Source organism: Schistocerca cancellata, chromosome 8 (genome assembly GCF_023864275.1).
Source record: "Schistocerca cancellata isolate TAMUIC-IGC-003103 chromosome 8, iqSchCanc2.1, whole genome shotgun sequence".
NCBI lineage: Eukaryota > Metazoa > Arthropoda > Insecta > Orthoptera > Acrididae > Schistocerca > Schistocerca cancellata.
The window spans coordinates 195,071,680-195,084,858 of record NC_064633.1 but is presented as its reverse complement, the minus strand read 5'-3'; the positions used below and the strand labels follow the sequence as shown (position 1 = coordinate 195,084,858).

General features: G+C 38.3%; 1 protein-coding gene across 1 annotated transcript in view; it reads left to right on the top strand.

Annotated features, from left to right (window-relative positions):
* Nucleotides 1-13,179, top strand: part of LOC126094492 (von Willebrand factor A domain-containing protein 8) — a 268,216-nt gene that overhangs the window by 220,796 nt on the left and 34,241 nt on the right. Inside the window, exons 26-28 of the mRNA XM_049908901.1 lie at nt 4,092-4,276; nt 5,499-5,698; nt 10,021-10,176. Coding sequence (XP_049764858.1) covers nt 4,092-4,276; nt 5,499-5,698; nt 10,021-10,176 — 541 coding nt within the window. The remainder of the gene's footprint in view (nt 1-4,091; nt 4,277-5,498; nt 5,699-10,020; nt 10,177-13,179) is intronic.

Below are 13,179 nucleotides of genomic sequence, written 5' to 3'. Positions count from 1 at the left end.
AAACTGATACCAAAGAAACATGCATGTTTCTCGTACAATTTGAGAAAGGAATTCCATTTCAAATGCTAACAAAGTAAAGCTCTGTACCTTTTGTGTATGTATCTGTCAGTGATGCAGCACTTCTGCCTTTCAGTGAGTTGTCTCCTTTAATCCTAAATAATACATTATACACAAATTCTGAAAAACTTGGAAACAATTTTCATAGACACTCATTTTCAAAAATGGTACAGAAAGAATCCCAAGTCTCCCCCTCTAAAATCATTGCTTAAAATTCACAAAGCAAATATCCAATATTTCCATTGATAAGCTTTACCAATGCACCAATAGACTACTTAGCCAAGCAGACACACACATTGCTACAGACAATATACAAACACATTAAAAACAGAAACTTAAAGAACCCAAGTGTCTTAATAGAAAAAAATAAGAAATGAAAACATACCAAACACAGAAATATTATTTCATTTGATGTGTACACATACATTTCAACAGAAAAAACCACCAACTTCATAGAAAGAAATTTACGAGTACAAGGAAACATCCCTGCAACAAACACACAAGAAGTATCAGCCGTAACTAAATTCATAACAGAATAAAACTACTTTATATTCAAGAACAAGCTTCACTCTCAACTAGAAGGACTATGTATTGGATCCCCAGTCTGTACCTTCTAGCTGACATATTCATCAGTCACACAGAAAATGAAATCTTCAACAAAACAATTAAACCAAAGCAGTACAAGATAAAATATTGGTATAGATGTTTAGACAATGTAATCAACCTAATAGATGAATCACAGTCTCATACAAAATAACTTCACGAAGACATAAACACTATCCACCCACAAATACAGTTCACCATTGAAAAACAAACAGTTGAAAAACTCAGTTTCTTAGACTTCACTATACGCAGAAAAACAACAAACATGACTTCACAATTTATAGGAAACCTACAATCATGAGTGCCATCATTCATAACCAACCTAATCATCCCATAACCTATAAAGGAACCAGTTTCATGTGATCACTACACAGAGTGAACAAAACATGTATAAGCAAACATGACTACACAGAAAAATTAAGCACAACAAAACAAGTTGCACAAGAGAATGGGTATGATGCAAACAATAAAATACAAAAACAGGCAAAACACATAATCAGGTAACACACACACACACACACACACACACACACACACACACACACACACACAGCTAAACATCAACAACACTTCAAATCCTAAAAAACATACAACAAAACAAATGAAATTATTATTTACAGATGACAAGCTGTAAATTGTTTAGTAGATTTAAAGCTACCAGCAGAAACAATGAGTAGCTCATGTAAGGTATGTAAACATGTGTATACATTCACTTTATTTCCAAATTTATTATAAAACTAAAACCTTTAGACATAGACATAGAATGCAGCAACTCATTGATATGTGCCTCAAGTCTGTACTGTATGCAGACTAATGTAAAATACTCGATAATAACTGCTCCTTTTACAGATGTAAATATTTTGTGTCAAATGTTCATATAACCACACAAGGAATTAACATGTAACAAGAATTTTCAGAGGAGCACAGAAATAAGAACTGCAACATTTATGAGGTGATTAAGTCATACAACTCAATAATTGGTGGTATGAGCATGTAACAATGAGCCCTAAAACCTACAATATTAACTAGGGAGTAAAGATACACCTTTACAGAAGATGATTATAAACTCTGTATTCTTATCTATGCATAATATTTCATCAAACAATGGAAAATACAGGATTGAATACAACAATATTGTGAAATGTTTTTTTTGACAAAGGCCTTGTTGGTTGAAAGGTTATTTTGTGTCAGTCTTTTCATTGTGCCTATCTGCAATTCAGCATCTCCTCTGTATGGTGAGTAGCAACTATCCTTTTCAAATATTGTTACACAATGTTTTGTTTTGAGAGTCATTGACATACGGGCATCAGAAACACCTTTGATGTACCAAAAACGGTCGCTAAGACATTGGGCTGGCATTCAGGAGGATGAGGATTCAGAGTGTCCTTTGGCCATGCAGATTTACATTTTCCAGGGATTTCTATACAAGTTACGCCATTTCCTAGGATGGCTCTTATGAAAATTCCAGGGCCAATTTCCATTCTCATCTTCTTCCCATCAGAGTTCATGCTATCCCTCTAGTGATCTCCTTCCTTTCCTTCTCTTTGGTATATTTGAAGATGGCCGCAAACTGACCTGAAGTAATAAAACCTAATATTTATTGTACAAAAATTAGGCATCTTTAATTTTGCAAAAACGACAGACGATGCAGAGAGAGAGAGAGATTGAAATCTAAAATGTGACACAGTGTTTCATGTACTCTGCTTGAAATTCTCAATATTGCTGGTAATTGTTGATTGTGATAATTCTTCGTTCTGTTTCACAGCAATAGTCCAGGATTTTTCTTCTGTCATTTGTGTACATACTTTTGAAATAAATATTCACATTCAGGTTACATATTTATTTCTTTTATTAACAATTCTGACTTCCAACAACTCATATACTAGCCACAACTGCTGTCTTATATCCTGCCTGCTGCATAACAAATACTACTTATGTGTCTAGCTATGACTACTTAACTAATCCCCACTTTGGCCTAACACTGGCTCTTATATAGATTCGTGACATGTGACACTGCCTAATTATTTTTGTCTTGTTACAATTACAATTTTTCATAATTTGTAATGGAAGAATTTTGTTAAAGTTAATTTAAATGTGACAACATATTCAGCAGGATGAATAAAAGATGTTAAATAAGTTGTTTTGTAAAGCTAAAAGTTTTTCTGTGATTAATACCATAAAATAAGTCTATTCAGCAATTAATGTACAAATATGTAAGTTTTCATTTAAAACAAATAGGCTTTCCAGTTACCTACGGTAATGTACAGTCTCAAATCTTTATCACGTTATACAAGTAAAGATGCTCCAGTGTTAAAGATCTTGATGGAGATATACAAAGTTTGTTTAAATTATGAGTAAGTTCTTCTAAAATAATCAATTATATATAATATTATATAAAAATCTACTCATCAAGCGGCAGCAGCATACAAAAGGAGTTCACTATTACAAGCTTTTTGGGCCAGTGGCTCCTTCTTATGACAGAAGAGTTGAAGGAGAAGGAAGAGAGGTGAAGGAAAAGGGCTGGAGAGGTTTACGGAAAGGGGTACAGTACAGAAAAGTCATCCAGAACCCCGGGTTGGGGGAGACTTACTGGACGGGATGAGAAAGAAAGACTGATTGTTCTCCCCCAACCCAGGGCTCTGGATGATTTCTCTTAACTATGCCCCTAAACTTCTCCACTACTTTTCCTTCATCCCTCTTCCTTCCCGTTCAACTCTTCTGTCTCTAGAAGGAGCCACTGTCCTTCTGTATCATCAGTTCGTGAATATGGTGAGAAAAAAATGTATTCTGAAGTACAATCACATTTTTGGGGAAAAAATGCTCTGATTCACTCAAAAGTTCATAAAAAGCCAGTTATTAAAGGTTTGAGGGAAATAAAACTTGGACATTTGTCCGTGTTAAGTGTGAGCAAAACAGTTTCACCAGTGAAACTTATTGTGATTTCTGGAAATGCCCTGTGCCCAAATTGTTACTCAAAAATATTTCTTGTGAATCATGTAACCTTATATTCCCAATGAGGAAGCTATTACCAATTTGGACTTTGCATGTTCAAATTTAGAGGTATCTCCTGCTTCGAAAATAAGAAAAATGAATAGCAGAAAAAGAAAAGCAGCTATTGAAAGCAAGGTACAATGAATTTCAGACAAAAATTAGAAAAGACTTGGAATCATGTTTTAATCATTAAATCAATAATTTTATTAATGTATTTTTTCTAAAGGTCAGTTATCTTCCAATTTTCATTATAAAATGATTGGTGTAAGTTGAAAATTAAGACATAGTCAAGAATATATGTTCATCCAAGAAAGTTACAGTGTATTGCAATGTTTATTAAAGAGGCATATTGTACACTTCACTTGGTGAATCTCGATCTGTTACGTAACAAAAGACATGAAGATGGTAACTTTCCCTGGCTCCTGCAATTTTTTTTATAGGGCAGTAACAGTATCTCCTTTGATGGCATGGCTGTACGCATCCAATGAATTGCCAGTATACATTGCTGAAACCAGTGAAGATGGAGTTGCTACGCTTGATGCAGGAGGTTGTATTCGTCTTTGGGAAACATCACTAGTTAGCCTGGCAAAATCTTCAGCAGCATGGAAAGAGATGATAGGACCAGGTAAGTGGATAACCTTCAGTTTGGTTGAAAACTGTTAAAAATTTTTATTGTACGTTTTTCTCTAAAGTATTTTATATGTACTGTAGTACTATGAAATTGTTGATAAAAGTTTGTTCTAATTTGTAACAATCGTGCAGAGTGAGGTCCTGAAAATAAAAAAATATAAAAATCCAAAATAGAAACATTCGACTCACTAAAATCTCTCTTACGTTTTTCCATAATACAATTTCAGGTAACTTATTTATATTCTTTCTCCCCAAGCAGAGAACTTAGGCCCAACTCTTTTCTATAATTCTTTTGAGAAAAAGGAATAAGAAGAAAAGATGGAAAACCACATGTATTTAAACTTGATAGAGTATAAGTTCCTGTGCTTGCATCCTTATACCATGTAACAAATTGCTTTTCTCACTCAGCTCTACAATACAGTGAACTTAACTCAAGATTCTCTTCCTCTGTAAATGCTGTATTTGTCATGGTTTGGTGCAGTTTGAAAAACTGTGGCGACTGGCTCCATGGAGCTGCAAAGATATTATGTTAATGCATAGATGCAATGGAGTCTTGTTTTCATTGGCTATGCTTAATCTGTCCATACCGAGTGAGGTGGCGTAGGAATTAGCACACTTGACTCACATTTGGGAGGGTGACGGTTCAAGCCCACATCTGGCTATCCTGACTTAAGTTTTCCGTGATTCCCTTTAATTGTTTCAGGCAAATTCTGGGATGTTCCCTCTGACAAAGGGCATGGCTGATTTCTTTCCCCATCCTTCTCTAAACTGAGCTTGTGCTCCCATCTCTAATGGCATCATTGTCTACAGGATGTTAAACACTTACCACAACCACCACCTCCTCCTCCTCCTCCTCCTCCTCCTCCTCCTAATCTGTCCATTGTCCCTATTTTTTAGACAGGAAGCTAGGACATTAGTTAAAGGTACATGAAACATCTTACACTGCAAACTTTAAAGAGTGTAGTTCACATCACCATTCCTAATGCTTTAATACATGGGAGTTTTCCAGCATCATGATTATGATTGTTGAAGTGTCAAGCCGCCTAAATTATTAGTCAAGAACATTGCCTGAAAACATGCACAACTTAACTGATAAGGAGTTAGTTACGACACACAACTTACTTCATGTTATCATAAGCCTTACATCATTCTAAATACAATGTTGTGTAATTTGTTTTTGTGAATTGTCATAAACATTATAAAGACTTTTTCAACAGGTAGGGAACACCTACAGATGACAGTTGACCGACCTAGTAATAAGGATGTCACTGCACCAAAGCATGGCAAAGTTGATGAAACTGGGGCTCCTCATGTGGGTGGTAACACTTGGGCAGGAGGCACTGGTGGGCGTGATACAGCTGGCCTGGGTGGTAAAGGAGGACCCTATCGGCTAGATGCTGGCCATAATGTGCATCAGGTAAGTCAGTAGCGGAACTCTCTGTGTAAGACTGGATCTATAAGAGAGCACAATGTACTCTACCTGACAAAAGAAGTGAGGCACACATAAGGGGAGGAGAAAATCTAATGAACTTCATGGTTTGAGAGGGTACATTACACTATTGCAGTGATTACAAAATGGAGACAAATTGACAGAGAATGTGGCAGTAAGGGCCCACTTATCAGTATGTTATTATACCCCCTCTGGCCTGGATATGTGCATTGCTTCAGTCAGGAAGAATGTTAGAAACCCATTGTCTCTTGTCCTGAGGGAAGCTGGCCCACAGCTGTTGTAATTGGTCACCAATATCCTGAATACTTGTGCTGGGATACAGTTTGAGTCTGAGCTGGTCTCACACATATTCTATTCATTACAGATTTGAGGATCTTGCTAGCCATGCAAGTATCTCAACAACTCTTTCAGCATCATGATCAGCCTCATCTTAATGCTGCTGTTAGACTTGTTAACATGGGCTGGAGAAGGTGCTGATGGTGGAGGGTATGGCTCACATTGCAGTGGTGCCAGCTGAATCTATTAGTAGATTGGCTGGGGAGGCGGGCAAAGCTTATGGGTGACAGTGTCCTGGAAAAATTCCTGTAGTAGTTGGTGTTACAGGTGCACCTTTTTTAGATTGCAGTCAGCTGATAGGTATTCCTACTTAAAGTAAGTTCCTCTAACATAGGAATTACCTTCAAAGGAGGTCAGGTATCCAAGTAGTAGAGGAATTAACATATTTCATCAAAATATAAGAAGTATTAGAGATAAAGTTAGTGAACTGCTTATAGATGTTCACTGTGACATTATTGGTATACCAGAGCCCCACTTAAATAATTTGACAAATCAGAGGCTTCCTTTACCAGGACACAGATTAACTGGCTGTTTTTCAAGGAGTTATTTGTGGAGTGGGGGAGTGGCCACCTACATAAAAAACCAGTATTCCATTTGAGTCCATAGGCTTACCATGACACAACTCTGAATAGGTATTTGAATGTTGTGCAGGGGGAGTTGAATTTAGTGAAACTAATCTTCCAATTATTGTTGTTTATAGGTCCCCTACTTTGACTTTAGAGCATTTCTGCTCACACTAGAGACGGTTCTTGGTTCACTTTATAGGAAGTACCAAAAATTAGTTATGTGTGGTGACTTCAATGTTAATTTTGTATGTGACTATGCAAGAAAAAGGGTGTTGGAAGATATCCTAAATTCATCTTATTTGCTGCAGGCTGTGTTTTTTCCAACCAGACCCCTATTCACTAGTTTGGATATCCTGACAATGGCTTCTCAATATATATATTCTTTACTGTCATTTATTGTTAACAATATCAACTTATTCCCAAGAATTAGCAGCTTTCATTCAGTTAATGCTAGGCAGAAACCCAATCTGCATCTGGATTGCACTTCCTTGACTCTTGAGCAGAAAGGCGTGCAGTATAATGCTGCATCTATTTTCAGCAAGCTACCACAAGAATTCAAAAATCTTAGCAGTAACCCACATGCTTTCCATTCAAAATTGAAGAGTTCACTCATGGGTAACTCTTTCTATTCTGTTGAGGAGTTCCTTGAAAAAATTAAGCTAATTCTTGTGTTATGTTGTTGATTATGTTTACGTTAACTTATGTATTGTCATTTTTTTGGGTTCATAGACATTTTATTTTATCTACTGTTACTTTTATATTGCAATTTATGTACTGATATGTTCCATGACCTGGGAGATTTACTCCTCAATTTGGTTCTATAGAATTAGACATGTAAAATAAAAATAAAAAAATAATTCGGGCAGATAGATACTGTAGCTTGAGAGGTAACACACGAGGATGCGGGATGTCTGTGATGTACCATTGAGCTGTCATAGTTCTCTCGATCACTGTCAGCTGTGATCTGAAGTCATACCAGATGTCCACTTGCCATAACACTAGGAGTAACAGCATGGCGCCTCTCTAAAACATGGAAGAGTGGGACTCCTGCCCTGGTTGCCACCATACTTGCCAATGGTGGTCATCCTGTGTAATCCGGAACTATGATTCAATGCTGGAACAATATGATGACATTCACCGGCAGTCCACACTTCCTGCTCACACCACCACTCCAAATACAGCTTCTTGTATTGTGGTGTTAATGGCATCCTACACATGGGATGGTAATTTCTTTGTCTGGCTATTGCTAGTCTCCGACCAGTTGTGCAGGGAGACAAAGAATGTTGCCAACAGTCTACTTTTTCTTGGGTGGTAAGTGCTGAAGTGAAGGGGGTTACAGTGTGCTTGGTGCACAATATGACTATCCCTGTGGTGGTCAGATGTGGTTGATCTGAACCTTGACAATGAATATGATTGCACACGTGTTCACAGGCAGTCCAACATCAGGTCACTGTCACATTCAACTGCCCCACAAATCTGGATGTTGCATATTTCAACCAACTGTCCTAATGTAGGCCTACAAAGAGGGACCTTTCAAAATCTGTTGTGCTGATAATGGTGCCTCGTGCGAGTACACATCATCTCCGTATCCTTTACACTCAACATCTGATGCTGTTTGTGCTCCTCTACCAGGAGTTGTAACAACATTAAACATGAACAGCACTAATGCACTCTGGTGATCGTTCTACCGGCCATAGAGAATTGCAACTCTAAATCATTTAAATGTCTACCAGTAGCAGTTTGCGTACAAACATCAATGAGTTCTGGGTGCTTCACTTTTTTTGTCAGGCAGTGTATATGATTCCTATAACTAAGTAAAACATAAAGATGATTAGGGATTAATACTGTTTTTAAATAAAAGCAGCAGAATGAATAGAGATAAATGTCCATCATATAATGGAGACATTGCACAGTGGATAGGCTCATACACCAGAACTGGAACATAAAATCAGAGCTAATAAACTTCTGTTCTTATTCTTCCAAGTGAATGTACACTCAAAACTACATTGCCATGGCCCTGTAACTTGAGTGGTATGAGATGATCTGTTGGGTGGTGTGGATGAGGGAAAGAGGGGAAAGGGGAAGAAGACAGGAATATACCACCAGAGATAGCTCACCCTACTGTAGCCTGGAATGCTTGACCCCTTAGCTTAATTCTCATTGTGTTGACCTAAAGACAAATGCATTTTGTTATTTTATATATTCTAACTCCCTGCTGTTGTGGGATTATCTTCTCAGGTAGTGCACCTAAAGTGTAAATAAAGTATTAATTCATTGGAAGCCAGCCATAAGAATATTGAGTGAGTAGATAACTACACACCTTGCTGAGACATTTTTAAGCATCCTGAAGCACTTGATTGAAGTACCCATTACATTTACTCGTCAATGTTTTTTCAATAAAAATCACCTTCAGCAGGACTGGACGTTGCCTCCTTGTTGTGTAGTTATGTGCTTTGCAAATCTATTCAACAGATTGCCACCTAATATAAAGCAAGAAACTTGGAATCCAACCAGTCCAAAAGCAAATTAAAAGCATACCTAATCAACCATTATTTGAGCATTTTGTCGTAATATCTATATTCAAGTAGTGGTATTCATTGTAAAGCTGCATGATGTGTTATAAATAGAACTGTTATTTACAAATGTAGGTAACTATATTCTTTGAAAATACCAACTTAATCAAGGGAATATTAAATTATCAGTAGGATATAAGCAGCAACTATGTAACATAACTGAGGAAGTGGCAGTTTTTTCTCGGTGTAGCAACTTTCTCTCTGATTTATTTGATTTAATTCAGGTAGCATAAACATGAAAAACATTAAGCAAACTGTTGATAGTTTATTGTTAAAACAGTGTTCAGATTGTGTTTCTTAATACAGTGTTCAGATTAAGTTTCTATGATTTGCTTCTCATTTGTTAATATATACCATGACTCATTCCTCATCCAAGAAGGTTCTCCTTTAGTAACATCTTTGAAACAATGTTATTGTGTGGAGGAGTGGGGAAGGAGTTGAACTCTTTTGAATGGAAACACAATTTGAAAATTGTGGCTTAGTATACAGATGTGTTAAGAAGACTTCAATGATATTTTACATGTACTAACATTAACCAGAAATTTATCTTAGTCAGTTGTAAAAGTGGCTTTTGCAGTGGCAACAGCATTTATTTCAAAATTTAAATGGTCAATATTCCAAGGTTTAAAAGTGCTTCTCTGTTACTACTTTTAGCAAGAAGTCAGTGTTTAAGTCCCCACAAATTATCAGTTCCAATTTCATACAGCTTACTTTGTTTAGAGATTATTTCAGTTTATTGAAGAGTAATTAATTTTTGAACCTGAATAGTAGTACTAATGATAATAGACAAAGATCTATAATTTTATTCTGCTAGGTTAGCCAGGAAGAGAAAGATGCAGTACCAGAAGAAGTAAAGAAGGCTGCCAGAGAAATGGCCCAGAAGGCATTCAAACAGCGGCTAAAAGAGATTCAGATGAGTGATTATGATGCAAAACTGTATGGACAATTCTCAGAGGCAATAGCCCCACAGGTATGTTCCACATAAGAATTACATCAAAGAACTAGTTTATTAAGGTTTCAGAATTGTACTGAAAAGGAGAAAAATGTATTTATTAATAGTATTTCCTATTTACAGTGTGTCAAAAAAAAAATAAAAATAAAAAAAAAAATGTGTACACTGTTTCTGTGGCTGTAACATTAATATTTATTGAGATAAAAAAAATTCAAAATAGTATGAACAAATATAGAAACCACCTATTTATTGAAGGTGTTCAAATTATTGGCCATTGTGGTCCAGTCACAGCCGATAACGCTGACTGATGGAGTCCAACACATTCCTGGTAGTTGCAATTGGTATTTCGGCACATTTGTTTTCAGTGGCTACTGTTAGCTCATTGATTACAGCTGGCCTTGTGCTATAAACATTGTGCTTTGTATGCCCCATAGAAAAAAGTACATATGAGTCAGATTTGATGACCATAGAGGGAACTCTACTGCCTCTTTGTCGTATATACTGCTTCTGTGTCTTATCCATCTGTCCGATAGGTGTTGGTCAAGGTAACCCCTTATGTCACGCTGCTAGCCATGAGGAGGGTGGGGGGGGGGGCTGCTCCATACTGCTAGAAATACTATTTTCCATCCCAAAACATCTGTGTGATACATGACACTGGCATATTCCTGTAGTAAGTACAGGTAATTTACAACCAGTCACTGTATGCTCAGGAAAGAAAGGTCCAATCAAACCAAATGCTGATAAACCACACCAAACTTGTAACTCCTGGTAGGTTCACATGATGTTCCCCTGCCATGTGAGGATTCTCAGTTGCCCAATAGTTACAATTGTGATGATTAATTGAACCATTTGACTTAAAAGTAGCCTCACCACTCCAAGCAGACATGTAAGGGAATTGTTTCTCCTGTGCACATCTTGCTTGATACCACTTGCAAAATTCAATTATTCAGTCAAAATCATCCTCATTCAGAGCATGGAGCAATCCAGGAATAAAGCTTTTCCATGCAAATGGAGGACTATTCCAAAGTCTTTTGCCAGTTGAGAGATCAGCATGACACTTTTTCAGTTACAGGCCACATGTCCTGTGGATATACACCAAGAATCACATACCTATCACCTGGTTAATATTCATTTATGACATTTTCTGATCTGGATTGAGGGAAAGGAGACCCTACCCACATGCCTCCAGAACCTCAACACCTTCCCTGCCAGTCGCTTCACCTGATACTACTCAACCTCACAAGCCACCTTCCTCAATGTTGACCTGCTCCTAAAGATGGATACATCAGTACCTCCTTTCATTTCAAACCTACCAGCCACCAGCAATATCTCCACTTTGACAACTGTCACCCACTCCATAACAAGAAGTCCCTTCCACACAGCCTAGCCAGCAGTGGCTGCCACATCTGTAGTGACAAGCGGTCCATCTCAAAATATACCAAGGGTCTCACTAAGGACTTCTCAGACCCTAATTACCCTCCCAACATTGCCCAGAAACAGATCTCATGTGCCTTATCTCTTGAGTCACCCACCACCTCTCGAACTCCCACCATCCAGCCAGAGGGGAACATTCCCCTTGTGCCTCAGTACTGCTGAACTAGAGCAACTGAATCACATTCTCCACCACAGTTTCGACTACCTCTTGCTGTATCCTTCAATGAGGAATGTCGTACCCAATATCCTCCTCTTCCCTCTCACAGAGGTATTCCACTGGCCACCAAATCCATACAATATCCTCATCCATCCCCACACAACCTCTACTCCTAATACCTTGCCTCATGGATCATATGCATCTAACAGACCTAAATGCAAGACGTGTCCCATGCATCCCCTCGCCACTGCAGTCCGGTCACAAGCATTACCTATCCCATCAAAGACAGGGCTGTGTGTGAAACCAGTCACGTGATCTACAAGCTAAGCAGCAACCTCTGCACTTCATTCTACATGGGCATGATAACCAACAAGCTGCCTGTCTGTATCAATAGCCACCGACAAACTGTGACCAAGAAGCAGCTGAGCACATTGCCCAAACCAAAGTTTATCTTAATGATTGCTGCACTACCTGTGCTGTCTGGATCTTTCCTTCCAAAACCAGCTCTTCGGAATTTCGCAGATGGGAACTCTCCCTGCCGTATATGTATGTTCCATAACCTTCGTGTCCTTGACCTTTGTTAATCATTGTTCTTCACCCATCTATCCCTTCCCTGTTCCCATTTCACAGCCTTCTATTCACAAGTGCTCCCACTCTCTGTTTACTTTTGTTCTTTTCCATCCCATCCCACCCTCTGTCTAGCCACCTAACTGCACCCAGCTTCCCTACCACCTCTTCACCCCATCTCTGTATGCTCCCATTAACAGCACTTTACCATCCTCCTCCCATACTTTTCTCTCTCTCCCTAGCACCCTCCTTACCCCCCACTACCCCGACTGCTTCTCCCATCATGCACAGTTGCTTGCAGTCCGGTCTTGGCTGCAAGAGGCAGTGGTCGTGTGTGTGTGTGTGTGTGTGTGTGTGTGTGTGTGTGTGTGTGTGTGTGTGTGTGTGTGTGTGCGAGAGAGAGAGAGAGAGAGAGAGAGAGAGAGAGAGAGAGTTGCATTTGCGTTAAGTGTGTGTGTATGTGTTCTGTTTCAGAAGAAGACTATTTCAGATAAAGACCTTGTGGCCAAAATCTTACATGTTTAGTAGTCTTTTTGTTGTGCCTGCCTGCGACGCATTGCCTCTGCTATATGGCAAGTAGGAATCTATCCTGTTCAAAATAAAACTTTTCCATTGGACATGCTTCAAAATGTGATGGATGCTCATTTTTGGAATTTGTTTCACAGGCTGCTTGCCACATAGACTTTCTAGGAGATCGCTGAAACCTTTCAATGACTTCTCTTTCCCTTGTGGGGCTGGTGGTTGATTGTGGTCTTCTGGAATGGTTTTCGTGTGCCTTCTGGACAGTTCCTTCTTCCTCAAATTTATCTCACAGATAAGTTTTTGTCAGTGGCATTGGTTCATCTTGTTGCATCTTCATTCTG